At 44.2% G+C, this 18,330-nt stretch overlaps 1 protein-coding gene across 3 annotated transcripts in view; it reads left to right on the top strand.

Moving 5' to 3' along the window:
• LOC142019588 (tropomodulin-3-like) overlaps positions 1-17,994 on the top strand; it is a 66,931-nt gene extending 48,937 nt beyond the window's left edge. The window contains exons 7-11 of one of the 3 annotated variants that reach the window (XR_012647112.1): positions 6,734-6,841; positions 8,334-8,477; positions 10,627-10,771; positions 12,854-12,992; positions 14,247-17,994. Coding sequence is in view for 2 of the 3 variants with exons in the window: in XM_075006690.1 (XP_074862791.1) it covers positions 6,734-6,841; positions 8,334-8,477; positions 10,627-10,771; positions 12,854-12,909 (453 nt within the window). In the remaining variant the exon portion in view is untranslated. The remainder of the gene's footprint in view (positions 1-6,733; positions 6,842-8,333; positions 8,478-10,626; positions 10,772-12,853; positions 12,993-14,246) is intronic. The other 2 variants (XM_075006690.1, XM_075006691.1) reach the window with 2 other exon arrangements.
• Positions 17,995-18,330: the final 336 nt, after the last annotated feature.

Below are 18,330 nucleotides of genomic sequence, written 5' to 3'. Positions count from 1 at the left end.
CCAGCCCGATCCCTGCCGGCAGCAACAGTGAGCGGGACGGGAGGAGCAAGCAGCCCCCAGCCGCAGCAACAGCTGATCGGCGGCGGCACGGAGAGCCACGTGGAAGCAGCTCAGCCTCCGATAATCAGCCAGCCGCCCCGCACCGCAGGCAGGGCGGCGGCTAAGCAAGCGCCAGTACCGGCGGCACCGCAGACAGCGGCACCGACCCCCGGGGAACCGGCGGTGCAGAGCGCGCAGGCACGTAGCCTGCAGGCGCCGAAGGACACCGCGCGTGCGGCACCGCCTTCGAGCGTGCCTAGCACGGTGCCGACGGGGCCGGGATCCCCCGCCCGTCAGGGGGCGGAGTTACCTCCTCCAGGGAGGGGGAAGGCTGCACACAAGAGGAGGCATTGCAGCCCCTCTCCGGACAGAGCTGTGGAGCTGCTTTCTCACAGCCCTCCGCTTATGTTGCAGACTCCAACCAGAAGGCAGGGGTCCCCCCTAGCCTACCCGGAGCCCTCTTCTCCATTTTTGCAACCAGCCTCACCATGGCTGGCACCACCTTCACCCTTCCTGGGGTTTGAACTGCTGGACTATTATGCGAAATCGCTCTCTCCAGTGTCTAGACGATCTCCTTCCCCCAGACGCAGAGGGTATGCACCAAGGGAATGGTCAAGGTCACCTTCCCAGGAACAGTGCCTATACTGCCATGGTCGCCCCTACCACGTGGGGCATGGACACCATAGGCAATCTACTAGGGAAAGATCCCCACACACTACCTCGTACCCCCGAGGGCAATTGCGATCGGGGACGGGGGCTCAAGCGTCTCAGGGGGGACTGGTCATGGAACCCCGAGATTTTCCCTCGCAAACCTCCAGCGAGAGGGTGTACCACCACCAGCAGGAACCGGAAGGGTCCAGAGAGACGTACCCCAGCGGTTCCTCGCTCTCCTCCCCAGATGAGGCCACGGCCCTGGGGGACGTCCATCCTACGGACGATCTCAAACAGTTTCAGGAGCTGTTTAAGAGGGTGGCCTTCACGCAAGGCATCCAGACAGCAGAGGTGCAAGAGAAACACCATAAGCTCCTCAAAAATTTGAGACCTCCGGCCTCCTCCAGAGTAGCAATACCGCTTGATGAAGCAATCTTGGAGTCCGCCACTACCATATGGCAGACCCCTGCAACTATTCCGCCTGTCCAAAAGAGAGCGGATAAGAAATACTTCGTGCCGGCGAAGGGCATGGAGTTCTTGTTTAGCCACCTACAGCCAAACTCCCTGGTGGTGGAGTCCTCGCAACAAAGGTCAAAAACATCTCAATTTAAAACAGGGGGAACAGACAAAGATGCCAAGAAGCTAGAGCTGTTCGGCAGAAAGGTCTACTCCTCCTCCACTTTAACGTTGCGAATGGCAAATTACGCAGCGCACTTGGCGAACCATAATTTTGACAACTATTCCAGGTTAACCTCCCTCATGGACTCGATTCCAGAGGACAAAAAGCCGGTCCTCAAGGCCATAGTGCAAGAAGGCTACGCGGCTGCGAGGATGGGAGTTCAGATTGCTTTGGACGTTGCGGACACAGCAGCACGTTCCACAGCAACTGCAGTGGTTATGCACCGGGAGTCCTGGCTCCAGACCTCGGGTATACCGAGAGATCTGCAGGCAAGGATAGTTGACCTTCCCTTCGACTCGCAAAAGCTGTTTGCTGAATCAACTGACTCGGTCCTTCATTCCAGTAAAGATTCAAGAGCCACACTCAAGACCCTGGGGATTTACACCCCTCCATACACAAAGAAAAGGTACTACCCTCAGCAAAGGCGGTACCAATACCAGCAACAGCGCCCCCAGTATCACAGGGGTTATGAGCAAGGGCGGCATCAACAGCACCAGCAGTACAGAACTCCCAGGCGACGCTCACAACAGGGCCGCGCGTCCTCGGGGCGGGCCCAAAGGCCACAAGTTTGACATACAGATCCAGGGCTGCGCCATCACTACCATTGCACAAGGTCATCCGAAATGGCTATTTCACCATCGCCTCCGACCATTCTACGACCAGTGGCAAAGGATCACCACAGACAAATGGGTGCTGGAGATCATAGCCACGGGGTACGCCATCCCCTTCCAGTCGCTCCCACCGTCGCGACCTCCACCCAAGCCCCACCTCCAGGAGGCCTCCCATGTAGCCAGGCTCAGGCAGGAGGTGGCCCATCTCGTGCTCATAGGGGCAGTGGAAAGGGTGCCGGAGCAACTGCAAGGAAAAGGGTTCTACTCCCGGTATTTCCTGACGGAGAAAAAGACCGGAGGCTGGAGGCCCATCTTAGACCTTCGAGGCCTCAGCAGGTATCTGCGCAAGCAACGTTTTCGGATGATCACGATTGCCTCCATCCTTATGGCATTGGACGATGGAGACTGGTTCGCAGCCCTCGATTTACAAGACGCGTACTTCCATACAACCATCCATCCGGCTCACCGGCGATTTCTCCGGTTCGTGGTAGGCAACGAACACTTCCAATACAAAGCCCTACCGTTTGGCCTCTCCTCGGCCCCCAGAGTCTTCACCAAGACCTTGGCAGTGGTGTCAGCCTACCTGCACAGACAGGGGGTATTTATTTTCCCATATCTGGACGACTGCCTGCTCAAAGGGGCCTCGAAGGGGGAGGTTCTCCGCATGATACGCGTCACAGCAAACACGTTCTCCTCACTTGGCCTGGTTATCAATCTGGCAAAATCAAAAATAGACCCCACACAGGACATAGAGTTCATAGGGGCTCGCATAAACTCCGGTCACGGCCAGAGTATACCTACCAGAGGCTCGCTTTCGAGCCATCGGTTCCCTAGTGCAAGTCATCACCTTCAGCCCTATGGTACCGGTCTTGACGTGCTTACAGCTGCTGGGCCACATGGCAGCGGCGACGTTTGTGGTACAGAACGCCAGGTTGCACATGCGCAGCATGCAGCACTGGCTAGCGAGTGTATACAAACCGGCAGTACACGCCGTTCACAGGGTGGTGTTGCCCACACCCGGGGTGCGCAAATCCCTGCAATGGTGGGTAAACCCCAGGAACTTGCTAACAGGGGTACCCTTCCATCAGCCGCAAATCTCGGTTTTCCTTACTACAGATGCCTCCCTCATAGGGTGGGGAGCGCACATGGGCGAAGAGGTGACTCAAGGACTGTGGTCTCCCACGGAGCAGTCACTACACATCAATGTACTAGAGCTCAGAGCAGTGTTCAACGCCTGCAAACACTTTCGAGACCATATACAAGGCAAAGTCGTCGGGATCAGTACAGACAATACCTCCACCATGTTTTATATAAACAGGCAAGGAGGAGCCCGATCCCGTGCCTTATGCGCGGAAGCAATCCGCTTATGGAACTGGTGCATCGCCCACGATATAATCTTGAAAGCCTCATATTTACCGGGTGCGCACAACGTGAAGGCAGACCAGCTGAGCAGGCGTTTTGCGCTCACACACGAGTGGCAGATCCGTCTCGATCTGCTACGGCCGATTTTCCACGCATGGGGGTTTCCCCAAATAGATCTGTTTGCCACTCAGCACAACAAGCAGTGCCCACGATTCTGCTCCAGGGCAGGACTGGGATGGGGGTCCCTGGGGGACGCGTTCGCGATCCCGTGGGGGGGCCCCCTACTTTATGCGTTTCCTCCCACAGTGCTGATCCACAAAGTTTTGCAAAAAGCCAGGAGGGAAAGGGCACAGATGATCCTGATAGTCCCAACGTGGGATCGCCAACAATGGTTCCCCCTACTCCTGCGCATGTCGGACCGTCCACCGAGGCCTCTTCCGGTGGCGCCGGATCTGCTCACGCAAGCCCAGGGGTCCATAGTGCATCCGCACCCCCAAAGCCTGCGACTGCAAGCGTGGTTAATCCATGGCTCAGCTCCCTAGAGAGCACATGCACAGTGGGAGTACAGCAAGTCCTAGAGAGTAGCAGGAGGACTTCCACTAGGAAGACCTACAAACAAAAATGGACTCGCTTCACGGCTTGGTGTTCTACCAAACAGCTGGCCCCCCTTTCGGTGCCTATACCCACAATTCTAGAGTATTTACTGGACCTCAAGAGAGGAGGACTCTCGCTATCCTCGTTAAAGGTCCACCTTGCCGCCATCTCGGCGTTCAGGCATGAGGAGGGAGGGCACACGGTGTTCGCCCACCCTATGGTTACCAGGTTCCTCAAAGGGTTGGTAAACCTCTGCCCCCCTCGAAAACCGATTCCACCTTCGTGGAACTTGGACCTGGTGCTTACCACACTGATGGGACCACCGTTCGAGCCCTTGGCCACGGTTCCCCTCCGCCTCCTTACAATAAAGACGACCTTTCTTCTTGCAATTACGTCAGCTCGTAGGGTGAGCGAGCTCGCGGCAGTCATGGCAACGCCACCCTGCACTGTTTTTTCCAAGGAGGCGGTAACCATACGGCTGCATCCAGCCTTTGTTCCCAAAGTTTCTTCTGAGTTTCACATTAACGAACCTATTGTTCTACCCTCGTTTTATCCAAAGCCTCATAACTCCACCGAGGAGGCGCGCCTACACCTCCTGGACGTGAGAAGGGCGCTAGCCTTCTACGTAGACAGGACCAAGTCCTTCCGGAAACGGATAGACTCCTAGTCTCCCTCGCTCCCAAATCGAAAGGAGAGGGTCTCTCCTCGCAGAGAATCTCAAAACACATCGTATCCTGCATAAAAATGTGTTACGAGCTCAAAAAGACTCCTTTATCGGCCACTCCCAGGGCTCATTCCACCAGGGCGGTGGCGGCATCAACAGCCTTCTTCAAGGGCGTTGCGTTGAAAGACATTTGCAGAGCGGCGACCTGGTCGTCCTACGACACCTTCGCCAAACATTACGCCCTTTACAGGGTATTCCAAGAGCATACCCGTCTCTCTGCAGCGGTCCTCTCGGGGACGAGCTGCACATAATCCGATTACCCACCTCCTATCTTGGGTTACTGCTGGGTAGTCACCTATTGTGGAGCACCCACGGGGACACTCGAAGAAGAAAGAGAAGTTACTCACCGTAGTAACGGTGGTTCTTCGAGATGTGTCCCCGTGGGTGCTCCACTACCCGCCCATCCTCCCCGCTTCGGATCTCTGTCAGTGTTTTGCAGGGGCACCCGAGGCGGTTGGTCGAGGAACTGGCGGGGACCGGATCGCGCACATGGCCAGGAGCGCGCAAGGGAGCGGCGCACGCCGGCGCATGTGCGGTCCGGCAGAAACTGCTTGGAAGATCCGATCTGCGGCGCCGGGCAAACCCGTCATCTATTGTGGAGCACCCACGGGGACACATCTCGAAGAACCACCGTTACTACGGTGAGTAACTTCTCTTTGTTCTTGCCTAAAAATAACTTTTCAAAGTGTCTTTTGTAGGTACATAAGTTCCAAAGCCATTGTTATCAACTTGACTGATTTTTCTGTCTAACACAAGCCATATAGCTTCCTCTGAATAATCCTTTTGATTCAGAACATATCTTTAAAAATAAATAATCCAATCTTTGTCTTGTTACATGCTTCTAAAACTCTCTCCAATAGGCTAATTTGCAAATGCAACAATTTTTCCAATAAATTTGTGATGCGTGATCTCACATCAGAAACTTTTAGAACTAAAATTTTAATTCTGTTCAGAGATGTTATTAATTATAGTTATTGGAAACAGTGATGTTTGTATATACAGTAAAAGCCTTGTTATATGGCACTTGGATAACTGACAAGTTCTGTTATCTGGCGTGGCAGCCCATGGGGCCGCTTGGCTGGTGGCTGGTCTACTGGCTGCAATGGGACTGGCTTCCCTGCAGGGGCTAGCAGCCCTGAGGTGGTACTCAACTAACTGGAAAAATTGATTATCTAGAAATGCCCATTCCCCGAGGATGCCAGATAATCAAGCTCGTACTGTAGTATCAATGTATTGGCATATAAAAGTTGCTGGTGGTAGCCATGGTTGTTTCTAAACTTAAATGTGGCTATCAAATTTTTAAGGGGCTTTAAAATAGAACAGATTTTTTTTTTACTTGTTCAGATACATCAGAACAGAATCAACATGTTTGGCAAGCGATAAATAGCCCAGATCTCTTTATAGCTTTCATTAAGAGGAGAAAACAATTGGATTGGGAATTGTATACACTATATCAGACCTAACCACCAGCATTATGCACACCTATAAAATGTGTTGATATTTTGTACCCAAAATGAGTTGCAAATTTCTTAGCAATGTCATACCAAAATCTTTCCTTTCAGTTTCAGTACACCAAACCACGCTTCTAACTAAATTAGCAGTTGTTCCTGAACTAATATAATGAACAAATACCTATATTTCAGTAAATTTGATCTTAGTGTTTTAGAAGTAATTTCTGTTTTATTAATTCCATTTCTTCATTAATGTTTCTCAGATTGTGACGAATGAAGGACTTAGATACTGATTAATATGCAGGCACATGTTTAGTAACATTCAATTTGTATACATTTTCTTGTTCTGGTAGCATTTATAGATAGGTATTCTAGTCTAATTCTAATATGGCACCAGCTTGAGTACAATAAAGATAGTGTCTAGGTGATTTGAACAGGTAAAGAGACGAGCATCCAGTTTTGCCCTTCACATCCAAGCCTGTGCTGTGGGACAGGAGAGAACTGGTATCCTAGTATATTACTTTATAGAAGATAATAGGGAGGAAATGAGCAGAAAAAAAATTGTAATTAATATAGTGTAACATACAAAAAGTATATTTTTTATTTTTATTTTTAATTCAAGAACATCCCAATTCCAACACTGAAAGAATTTGCTAAGGCTTTGGAAACCAACACCCACGTGCAGAATTTCAGCCTTGCAGCCACTCGAAGCAATGACCCTGTTGCTGTTGTAAGTAAGCTCCTGTTGTTGTGAGTTGGGAAATGGGGTTAATTTGAACTGAAAGCTTTTTAAACATCCTGGTAATCCACAGGATGAAAACATTTCTTTTCCCCCTTACACCTTGAAATTAAAGAAGTGTTTTGAAAGCATGCTTTGAAAGCACAAGGTGGGTGAGACAATATCTTTTATTGAACCAAGTTCTCCTTTTAAAGATAGTGTCCCGCTCACCTTGAGTCTAATGTCCTGAGACTGATATGGCTACAGCAACATTGAGTTAAAACTAATGAGTGAATGGGTAGTGATTCTTCAACTCTTCCATTCTAGGTCACTTTTTGAGTGAGCCTCATGAACCACCTCCCAAAAACAAGTCTACCACTGCTTAGTTTTCGGTTTCATTTCATGAACCTGTGGTATAAGCAGGACTCACTTTGAAGAACCATTGTACTGAGATGTCGTAGTTCAAGGCAGCTGCACTCTGGTCCAGCAAGACCCCCATTCCAAGTGTTGAGCTCCACTCGCTGTTATCTCTCTTGAGAAGACACACATTGTACTCCCTTTTAACTGAAGTATTTCCACACTGCCTGTACATCTGACTCTACTGAGATACTCCTCTGGCTAACCAGGCCTATTTACTTTCCTTTCACGGACTTAAAATAGTAAATGGTCCTTCCCCTCCCCGCCCACAGTTATAAGGTACCACACAGCCCTTCCAGCATAAGCCTATTTTGTCCTTAAGGTAAAAGCACTGCAGACAAAACTCTTTAAAATAAATAGTCTGCATGTAAGCTTACCAAGGTCGTCCCCTGCAACATAGGCTATTGTAGGAGCAGTCCTTCAGAAATTCTCCCACAGGGATCTCCTTGTGATTTCAAAGTTCATCACAGCTTCAACTCACAACAAGCATACAGTCTTATGGATGCATTCCCATGGAAAGCTTAATTTTGACCAAATGGCATTGTTCAAGCAGCTGTAATTACATGCACTTTCTTGGCTATTGGTGACTAAAAACAAGTCTCTTGTATTTTACTGTCTGATCAAATGGACAGAGTTAACTAGCATTTTGGAAGTCAAGTCTCCTGACTATACATCACTAAAATCTAATTTCCCCCGTTAGGCCAACAAGAAATCAGTTTTTTTTAATCTTTACTATCGAGTCATTTGTATTTCATTGTGTGTCATGAAGAGTTTTCTGCAAAGGCTTATAGAGTGGCTTTGGGCCAATGTGCTTAAGTAGAGACAATTTATATTCTGTGAAGGTTTTTAGTTTGCAGCAAGTGTAAGATGCAAGCTGTTTCCTAACTGTGTACTATACAAATGAAAACTCTTTCCAGTCTTGAATGATAAGACTGTGAAATTACATTAAGCTTCTATAAAGTGTTACCAATTTTGGGCCACATCCATAGATAGTAGAAATTGGTATAGCTTTGGTTGATCCTGTATGTTAAGTTTACAGTAGTACAATTTACTATTTAATTTTAATTACTTTTTCCTGCTTTTCAAGGCTTTTGCAGATATGCTGAGAGTGAACAAAACATTGAAGAGTCTAAACATAGAATCAAACTTCATCACTGGAGCTGGCATTCTGGCACTGGTTGATGCACTAAAAGAGAATGAAACCCTGACAGAGGTCAAAATCGATAACCAGGTAAGTGAGGCTATAATTGAATTATATGTGAATCACAGGGGCCCTCAGATGTATTCTAACAGACTGAACCACCATTGAGAAAACAGTTGGTGATTGACAATTCCAAAAATATTTTAATAAAAACAGAACAGTTTTGTACATAAAAATTAATCTCTTCCCATCCTTTTCTATGCTGGACCCTTACATCAGTAGAAGAAACAGACAAAATGCCTCTTTGGAAACGATGGGCTGTTTTTTGTCACCTTTTTTGTCATGTATTCGTTAATTTTTGTCATTCATATGTTTGCCTAGCAAGCAATGGGGATATGGAAAATCAAGAATTAGGATCTAAAACAGAGCAGGAAGAGAGAAACCTGTGAAAAATAAATGATGTTTCTATATAATGTATGTGATTAAGGATGGGGGAAGAGGAAAAATAGTAGGTATACATTAATGTATGTACAGTTTTTTGTTTTTTGTTTTTTTTTTTTTAAAAAAACCTTTACTGTCTGGTGAGTTCAGGAGCTGCCTAGATGTAAATGTTCCCTGACCACGCAAAATAAAAAGATTAAACAGAGGGAAAAGATCAGCAATACTTAAAGTAGCTGAGCTATGCCTTTGAAATACAGGATGAGTGGAAGAAGCTTGGGCTGGACAAGCCTTATGTCCCCACAGCTTCCCTCTCTACCCTCCCATGCAATCAGTCAGGGTACTTCAGAGAGCCACCCCACTGAATGGAATATAGACGGTAGGGCCATCCTGCCAATCTCAGGATGTAGAGCACATGGGTCAAAACCCATTTTTAACATGTGTTAAATGGTCAGGGTGACCATATCTCCCTGTCCCAAATATGTGGGGTGGAAGGGGCAGCTCCTCCCATCTGCACCAAGCCCTGGGGAGATGGCGATTTCCCTTCCCCCGCCAGCCCCAGGGAATCAGTGACAACTGTGGGTGCCTGCATTCCCACCCCTACCCCCAGCCTCTGATGGCCTCATGGAACAGTTTGTCCCCTTTAAAAAATAAATCGGGACGCCTTTTTGGCATCCCAAATACGGGAAACTGTCCCGCCCAATATGGGATGGATGGTCACCCAAGTCAGGGTGAATCTGTGGTTTACTCTGAGCAGCTAAGACTTTAATGTGTATTAAAACCTTATATTTTTATCCTCCTCTAGAGAAATCTTCAGATGCCAGAGCAAGAGATGGGGGTTATTCCTGTTCTGAGGCAGAATTCCCTAGAAATGCTTAAACTTCTCCAAAAACAGGAATTCCAGAACCTCCTTAGGTAACAATCATGGGAGGTTTTTAAAAAAACAGGTTAGACAGAGACGGTCTAGGTATGGTGGGGGATTTCGACTATATGACCTGTTGAGGTCTCTTCTGGCCTTACACTTCTATGATTTTTATATTGCTATAGTTCTTTCCATTCTAAAAATTAACCTTCCTTTTGGTCAACTGCTGGGCTTGACACTGTCTAGTGAGGAGCATGGAAAATTGAGATTAACTACCCTGTAGATTCCATTGCTTGGAACAAAAATCCTTTCTTGCCAGATTCACTTAGTGTTCTAGCTAAACGGAGAGATTCTGGTTATTACAGAGTTTGTTAAATAATTGATTGATTGCCCTTGATGGTGGCAAACAGGGAATGCTTGTTTTGTAATTGGTGAGCCTACATAAATCCCTCTAATTGGATTCTCAGGCTGATATAAGTAAGTCTCACATCACCCCCACCCTCCCTCCCCACACACAAACACCCCATCTTCCCTTATAATGTTAGCCCAGTAGATCCAGAACGGTCTGTCTGGCCATTACTATCAAGTAGACGTGGTAGTATTTTGGGGCTGTCCTGTCTGATACGCTCCAGGATGCACTGTACCTTTCAAGAAACCCAAGAGCGTGGGGAAAATTGCAAGAGTGCCATCATTAGAGCCATCAGATAGGGCACACCCAATAAAATATTCAGGGAGCCAGCAATGGAAAGGAGGAGAAAGGCATATCACTGTCTAAGGGATGTCAGGATAGGGTGCTTCATAGGTTTCATTTAAAGTTCAAGTGGGCATCCACTTGAAATTGGTGCCAAGTTAATTTGGTGATTGGTGGTTTAAAATAGTCCAGTACTCTGAACATGTCACATCTTTTAAATCAGTTGAAATTGTAATATTTGTTAACAGAGACAGCAGCTGGGAACACCTGTAGAAATGGAAATTGCCAAAATGCTTGAGGAGAACACTAATATCCTTAAATTTGGATACCATTTCACACAACAGGGACCACGTACCAGGGCAGCTGCAGCTATCACAAAAAACAATGATTTCGGTAAGACCTCTCGGTAGACTGGTCAGTTAACTAATGGGACAGCTAGTGGTTGTTGGCTCTGTATTTTAATTGACGTGAAACACAATCAGTGCTGTTTCAGTTTTGTCCTTTACTTGATTGCTACTCTCCTACTTTTTTCCTCTTTTTAATTTCCTTCTTTTATTTAGTTTTCACGGACTTTCCAGGCTGCCAAAGTAGAGTCTAGAATTCTTCAGTTTTCTCTAAAACAGGGTTGGGGAACCTGTGATGCACTGCTTCATTTTGTCTGGACGGCAGCAAATCTCCCTGAGTGTGTCAGAAGTCCCAACCCTTCTTCTCCTCCCTGCTCCACCTCATCTCCTGCCTCTGCACTAGAGCAGTGAGTGCTGACTCCTCCCCATGTCCTTGTGGCCCTCGGCAGAGGGGTGATCAGAGAAGTGTCATGTACTGCCCACAACCCAAGAGCTGGCTCTGCAGCCTTCATTGGCTGGGAACCACGGCCACAAGGAGCTTCAGGGTCAGTGTGTGTTGGCATGGGCAGCATGCCTAGGGGTCCAATATGGCAGCTTCTTCCAAGAACAGAACAGAGGCAGGGAACCTGTCTTACCCCTGATGTGCTGCTAACTGGAAGCCACCTCAAGTAAATGTCAACTAGTCAAAGCCTGGACCCTGGACCCCCTCCTTCATCTTAATCCCCCGCCCCAGGTCAGAACTCTCATCTACAGTCTGTACCCTCACCCCAACCCAGAGTCTGCATCCTAAACCACCTCCTGCATCCCTGGGCCTGCACCGCCACACCCTGCCCCAGTCCTGAGCCTGCTGTTGGACCCCACCCCAACCCCTTCCCCAGTGCCCTTGTCCACTCACACTCACACTCCTGCATCTCAGTGCCCTACTTCTCGCCAGAACCCCTTCCGTATCTTCAGCTCTCATTTCTTTCCCCCAGCCTAGGGCATAGGAGAGGCTCTGAGCCTCTGTACTCCCCTTCCCTCGCAGGGCTGCGTGTGGCCATGTGACTTTTTTTTTCTTCTTCCTGTGAGTCAGTGGTCTTGATAGAGAAAAGCTTCCCCACTCCTGCTGCAAAACTAGGAAGAGAATTATAATCCCAGAGAGGAAATAATACACAAAACATGCCTAATAGTTGACTTCGGTCTGGATAAGATTACTCTTTAAAAAGATATGTTGAAATCATTACTTTGAAAAAAATCCAATTATCTTGTCTTTCCTGGTAGGAGTTAGTTTCTGGATTCCAAAAGGATGAAGAATACTTGGTGGCTTTGTTCTGAGGTGCAAAATAGAAAAAAAAATCCTGTTACTTTATTATCCCAACTCTTTGACTTGAGATAATGGATAGTTGCTTAATTTCAAGTGAAGGGCATATCCTGTATCTTGCAGCCGCTGGGAGGCCAGCCACCTCACCTACTGTTTATTACACCAGTGGGGAGACTAAATTAATCCCCAGTACCAGGACATGTCACCCAAGATCTGGCAATTAACTGAATGAAACAGCTTGAAGCTTAGTTGTGAACATAATATGAAAACTCAGGTAATTCATTATATATACCTACACTAAAGCCCCCAGCTAAATAACAATAACTAAATTCAGCACATTAGGGGTTTTTTTTGCCCTGCAGAGTAGTTCCTTTTCCTTTTACACACTCATCCCATGATGCATGAGGGGCATCTCTTTAGGACAAGCAGTGGAGTGGGTGCTTGCCAGAATAATTTCTAAGGGGCCAAGAAGCTTTGTAGGGTGACCTGTTCAGAGCAGAAGCTTGATAGGTCAATGGGCTCCTATTCAGGAAAGCTCCATATGGGGAAGATGAGCAGCTGTGAAAGGCCAGGGAGGGAGGAACAGGGGGGAAGCTATGGTTTGAAGGGAGCAGTTGTGTACCTGATATACTCCATAGCTACCTCTCAAATGTAGGCCATTTCAGAACAATTGACTCGAGCCCGTCTCTTGTATCATCATATTTCAAGCCCTTCTTTGTTAGTCATGACCTTTTCTTACTTTTCACCAGTTCTGATTTTTGCACTTAATTGCTGAATATCTATTTCTATGTTTTCTATTGATATCTTGCCTTTTTTTTCTTGCTTTCTTAGTCTGGAATATACGAGTAAAATTTTCTGCAAATGCCTTTTCATCTCTCCAGCCCTGAAGCTACAGAGACAGGTTATTGTGAATACCCAGCTGGGTATTGAGCACTGAAATGGAAATGTTTAGTCTCACATCACTGTCTCTGTACGTTTTTCCTGACAAATTGTCTTATGTTATCCTGCACCCCTGTACTTATATGCCCAAGATCCTGTGACAGTTTATTTTTTACTGCATGATTGGATTACAGTGAGAAGACCCAGTAATATGAACCACTTCATCTACTTTTGTAATCAAATATTTAAAAAAAAAAAAAGTAGTGTGAGTGTGAGAGAGAGACACTGGCCATGTAACAGTGGAAAGATCTGTAGGTTACTTTTAAAATAAACAGTACATTTTAGGTTTTAATGGTGGATCTTTGTAAGGACTAAAACTCCAGATCAGAGTGTAAGTGGAGTATCATTCCTAGCAGTTAGAAATGATTATCCCATTCTGATTTTACAATATAGCATTAAAGTTTTCAGTATTGTCATTTGAACCTAAGCAGAATTCAGCTTAGTTTATATAAAACTCAGATACATTTATAATTTGTATTACTGAAAATGTGATAAACATTGGTTTAAACACTTAATATTTGGTTTGTTTTCTGCAAATATATAGTCATTTCTAATTTACAAAATAAGGTCGAAACATCCTATCTAACCCAAGGCTTTTAATACTCTTAATCCAATTTCAAATCTATTATCTCTGATCAGAAAGTAAGTTAATTTGATCAGAAAAGAACAAATTCAAGACAAACCTGGTTGCTTAATTTATAAGTGAAATAAATGTACTCCAATCATGCAGTCACTACTGCATATTCTTTAACTGTGAACAGCATGAGTTTCAGTAACCTTAGTCACTAATCTGTGGTTCATCCCCTCTATAATTTATTCTTTGAAGAGATCTGCAAATTTATTCACTCTCATAATGGACTGAAGATTATCAGATTACTGAATGTGTTAATATTATAAAATGTTGTACTACATCTTAGTGTTCTGAAGCTTTTGTATATTCATAATTAGAACGATAATGAAACACAGTGCTAGAGAAGGTACATATGAAATCAAAAATGATTGTTTAAATCTGCTCACCAAATTCAACAGATATTATATTCTTTTAAATCTTACGTAAATCTTGAATTGTTCTTGAGTGTCAGAATAAGGTTCTCAAAGTTGCTAATGAGCAAGTTGAAAATGATGAACAGTGCTAAATCTTAACTGCTTGGAGTGAAATTTTGCATAGCTGAAAAAGTTGTGGCTTTACTACTGATTGTCTCATTTAGCTGTTAAGATATTGTGGAGATCCTTAAGATAGTCATTACAGTTTTTATAATTGTATTTTCTCTTTTTTTACGGACAGTTCGCAAGAGAAGGGTTGAAGGAGACTACCAGTAAACCTTGCTGCTGCTAGAATTGTGTTGTGTGAAGATTTCAAAAGTCCTTCAGGCTCGTCATGAGCGTTGGCAATCTCAGACTTCATTAACTTGGATAGAAGGGAAAAGACTGGAAACCCCATTCACTTTTAGAAAAGTTATATTTAGATCTGTATGAAATGTATCACACTTTTCAGCTTGAGACATGGTAATTGCACCAAACTTTGCAAGATCAGTTTTTTGAGAACTTTTTTGTATTCCAAGACTTTAGCTATGCTTTCCACTGAAACAATAGAAGTTCTGTAATCAGTGGAGTACTCGTCTGTATTTGAAGACTGGCACATGAAGGGATCAATGGGCAAACAATGGCTTATATTTCTGATAGGAAAGCTGGGGATAGTTATTTAAATAGAGGGGTCTGTATATTTTTTGAGAACAATGTTGTAGAGAAAAGGGATTCTTCACACAACAATTGAACTCTTGTTTCTAGCTGTTACTTCAGCTTTCTTGTTCAGGTACACTGAACATAAATCTTTAACAGCTATCATTGGCAGTTCTTCCTTTTTATCTTTACAGTTGCTTAATTGGCTAACATTTGTTTTGGATCCTTCAATAAAGCTCAAAAGTCACCCCTTTTTGCTGAAAACAGGAACTGAATAAGGGCTGTTTCTACCCTTCAATACATTTGGAGGAGTACTAATTTAAAATATGAGGGCGGGTGTCTTGAAAAATCAACATCTATACTAAACCCAAAAAAGCTTCCAAAGTAGCTTACATTTCTGAATATTCTAAAAGACTGCATTTTGTTCTTATGTGTCTAAACTGGTCTTTGATTTAGTGCATTCATCAGCATTGTTTTAGATTATATTCTTGTATAAAAATGTGTATCTAAATATCTTAAGTGACATAGGTGTTTTCTAGCAGTAGTGGACATGCATTCTTTAAGAAATGCTGGTAGGGTGTACAGGAACAACGGTCTCATGAAGTTGTAAAATCATGTGGGCTCCTGTGGCAGGGTGCAACTTAGAAATGCTGGTTTTAAAGTGTTAAGTCTATCAACCATACTTCCTCTGAAATAGTGACCACTGTATTAGACAGCTCTTTACCTTCACAAAGGGTCTTCTTGTCCCATCATCAAAACAAGTTATGCAGAAACTGAGCAATTATAGTGTCTAATTGTCATGGGACAGTAAATTCATGATGTTAGTCCAAGGTATTTATTTTAAAGAGAAATACGTAGAGCTCTCTATTGAGAAAACAAATTAGTGAACAAAAGTCACTTCAGTTTCTGCACATAACAGCATGGACCCTTTTGCAACATTGTGAAACTTAGGTTTTAGTTTCATTTCACTACTTTTGAATTGCACTATACTTGATTGCACAGTGTTGAGCATTAGACCATAATAGAAGTAACAGGATGTTCTAAAGAACTGGATACAGTCTTGAATTGGATACAGAATACAGTCTATTTACAATGACTTATATAATTCAACTTGTGTAGCTGTCCAGTATTAATAAAATAAGCAGAAATATAAGTTTTTGTAAAAGTTTCATATACAGATGATGTGAAGAAAAATGAGATTTTTGACTCATGCTGTACATAGAGTCCTAGAATGTAAATTTTTTTCTTTGGAATAGTCCCCTACTATTGTGCCCACACTTCTATGCTACCACAAATCATGTTTCAGGTCTTAAAAAAATAGACTTCACTCTGAAAATGAATTAAGATTTTATGGGAAGCACACAGCATCTTTTAAACTATAATGCCTTCAATGAAGATAAAAATAATTAGGTTTTGTAAGGCTGGAAAGATGAATTATTTCAAAATAGGGAACATTATGGTTAAATCCGAATAAACATCAGTGTGTCCTGGCCTAAAAAGACCTGGATTTAACCATGTAAAAATGAAAGAAAATTGGAATGAATTATTGAAAAAACCAAAGATTTCCTGCACTGCACATCTAAATGGACAGACACATAAATTGTTTGTCATAAGAGTCCTTTTGCATTTAGTTTACAACATTTAAATTTTTTACATAATTTAAGTAATTGTTGTGAGTGCTGTCCTAATGTTTAAGTTCTTGTACATTTGCATGCAAATATACATTAAAAACTAAGTGTCTTTTCAAGAGAAGGTGCTATAGAGGTGTGGCCAAAGCATGGTATACATGTATTGAGTTGTCTGAAACTATTTTATGGTGCCTAATGTTTAAAACACCAAGTAATCACTTTGTGTCAAATAAGCAGAAAAACCTTCTCTTCTGTTGTCAAAGCCTGCGTATTTATAACATCTAATTTTTGTAATATCTGTTTGATTGGCATCTAGGCAAATTAGCCAGTTTGTTTGTAATTGGAGATAGAAGAGGAAAGCGAAAGGCAATAATACAGGAGGAGAATTGGTAGTAAAAAGTATTTCTTCTTCTTTAAGTTACTTCTTTGAATTCTGTCTGACTCATCAGTGGCATAATTGGAAAGCATGTTTAACTGCAGACACAGTGGTCAGGAGTCTTGTCGTGGTAGAAATAGTGGGCATCTTTGTGCCAGATCCTTAATTGAATAGTCCCAGTGAAGTCAATTGGTAGCTCTGTTATCAATGGCTGAGGGGGGGAGGGGTATATGGTGGCAACCTTAGCAGAGAAATCAAGTGGATTGGACATGGAAGATGAACCATAGAGGCCTGTCTCTCCAAACAGGGTTTGGGCATATTTGGCAGTGTAGTATGAAGATACGTTAGTACTTGTTGTCTGTGATTTACCTTGACTTGTGGATGGGTAAACAAAGGAATCCAGTGTCCAGAGCTGTCAAGTACTATAAGTAAACTCGGCAAGTAAAGCTGTTCCGTTTTTTTTTTTTACTGACTTCAAATATTTAGCAAGGTCTTGGATATGATGAGCTTGTATTTAATCTGTGGTATTACTTTAGCAATAAATTACTATAAAAACAAGTCTGCTTTCCCAAAAGAGGGGGGTGATTGTGCTTATTTTAGTCTGTAATTGATTCATGGCTAAATCACTTTGCTTTTTCAAAATATGCACTAAATCTGGAAATCAAGTAACCACACATTTTGTTGATGGTTTTGGGTTCTATTCTTAATGCGCAGAAACATCCTGTAAATTATCTGCTTAATTATCTAGAGCAGTGGTTCCCAAACTTTTTGGCATCATGCCACCCTTTTGATTTTTGAGAAACCCTCACGCCCTCCCCCCCACTTTTTTTTACTATGGGGCAGCTGCCTGCCTGAGCCCCGCCCTCTCCCCAAAGCCAGGCACTGTCAGTCCCTTATCTAACCCCATCCTCCTCCTCCTCCTCCTCCCCCTCCCCCCAGCCCACACTCACTCACCTTTGCAGCAGGCAGCTAGCTCCACATGGGCCTTTGCCAGCTTCCTGCTTTTTATAGTGGCTGCGCTGGGTCACCCACGTGAAATGGCAGGGGCTGAGAGCCAGAAGCAGGGGATGGCTTTTTCTTTGAGTGATGGGAATGACTGGGGGGGGGGGAGGTTGCCTCATGCTTCCCCAAGAACTTCTTCCCACCCCCCTGGGGGGGCATACCCCCTAGTTTGGGAAACCACGATCTAGAGAAATGTCATCTCCGCGGCTTTTTTGTATGAATAATGCTGATTGTAAGCTATGAATTGCAGTCAGTTAAATTTAAGTTTCTGTTGAGGAAACAAGAGTTGAGTATTTTAGCATATCAGCACTGTATGCTGTCAAGTTGTATTACATTAAAATTTCTGAAACCTATATTGCTTGATTCCTTGATTGTTTTTAACAGAAAACTAGCAGAAAAGTGAAGCTGGTGTATATTTCAGGCTCCCACTTGTACCTTTTGTCACTGGGAATGTTTGTGCCCAAATGGCTCTTCTGGGAATTAGCACCTATGATTAGCTAGAATTTGATTTTCATATGGGGGAAACTGTTAGCATATAGCAGAAAATAACAAATAGTGGCAAACTGTTGTTGTCGACCAGGTTCACGCACACAGCCATTTAAGCCCATAGACTAGATTTTTAAAGCTTTTGCTGATAACATAGACTGCAGGTTCCTAGCAATACAAAATCTGCAGCCGCTGCT

Source organism: Carettochelys insculpta, chromosome 12 (assembly GCF_033958435.1).
Source record: "Carettochelys insculpta isolate YL-2023 chromosome 12, ASM3395843v1, whole genome shotgun sequence".
Lineage (NCBI taxonomy): Eukaryota > Metazoa > Chordata > Testudines > Carettochelyidae > Carettochelys > Carettochelys insculpta.
Note: the sequence above shows the minus strand (reverse complement) of the source record. Positions and strands in the feature narration are given on the sequence as shown.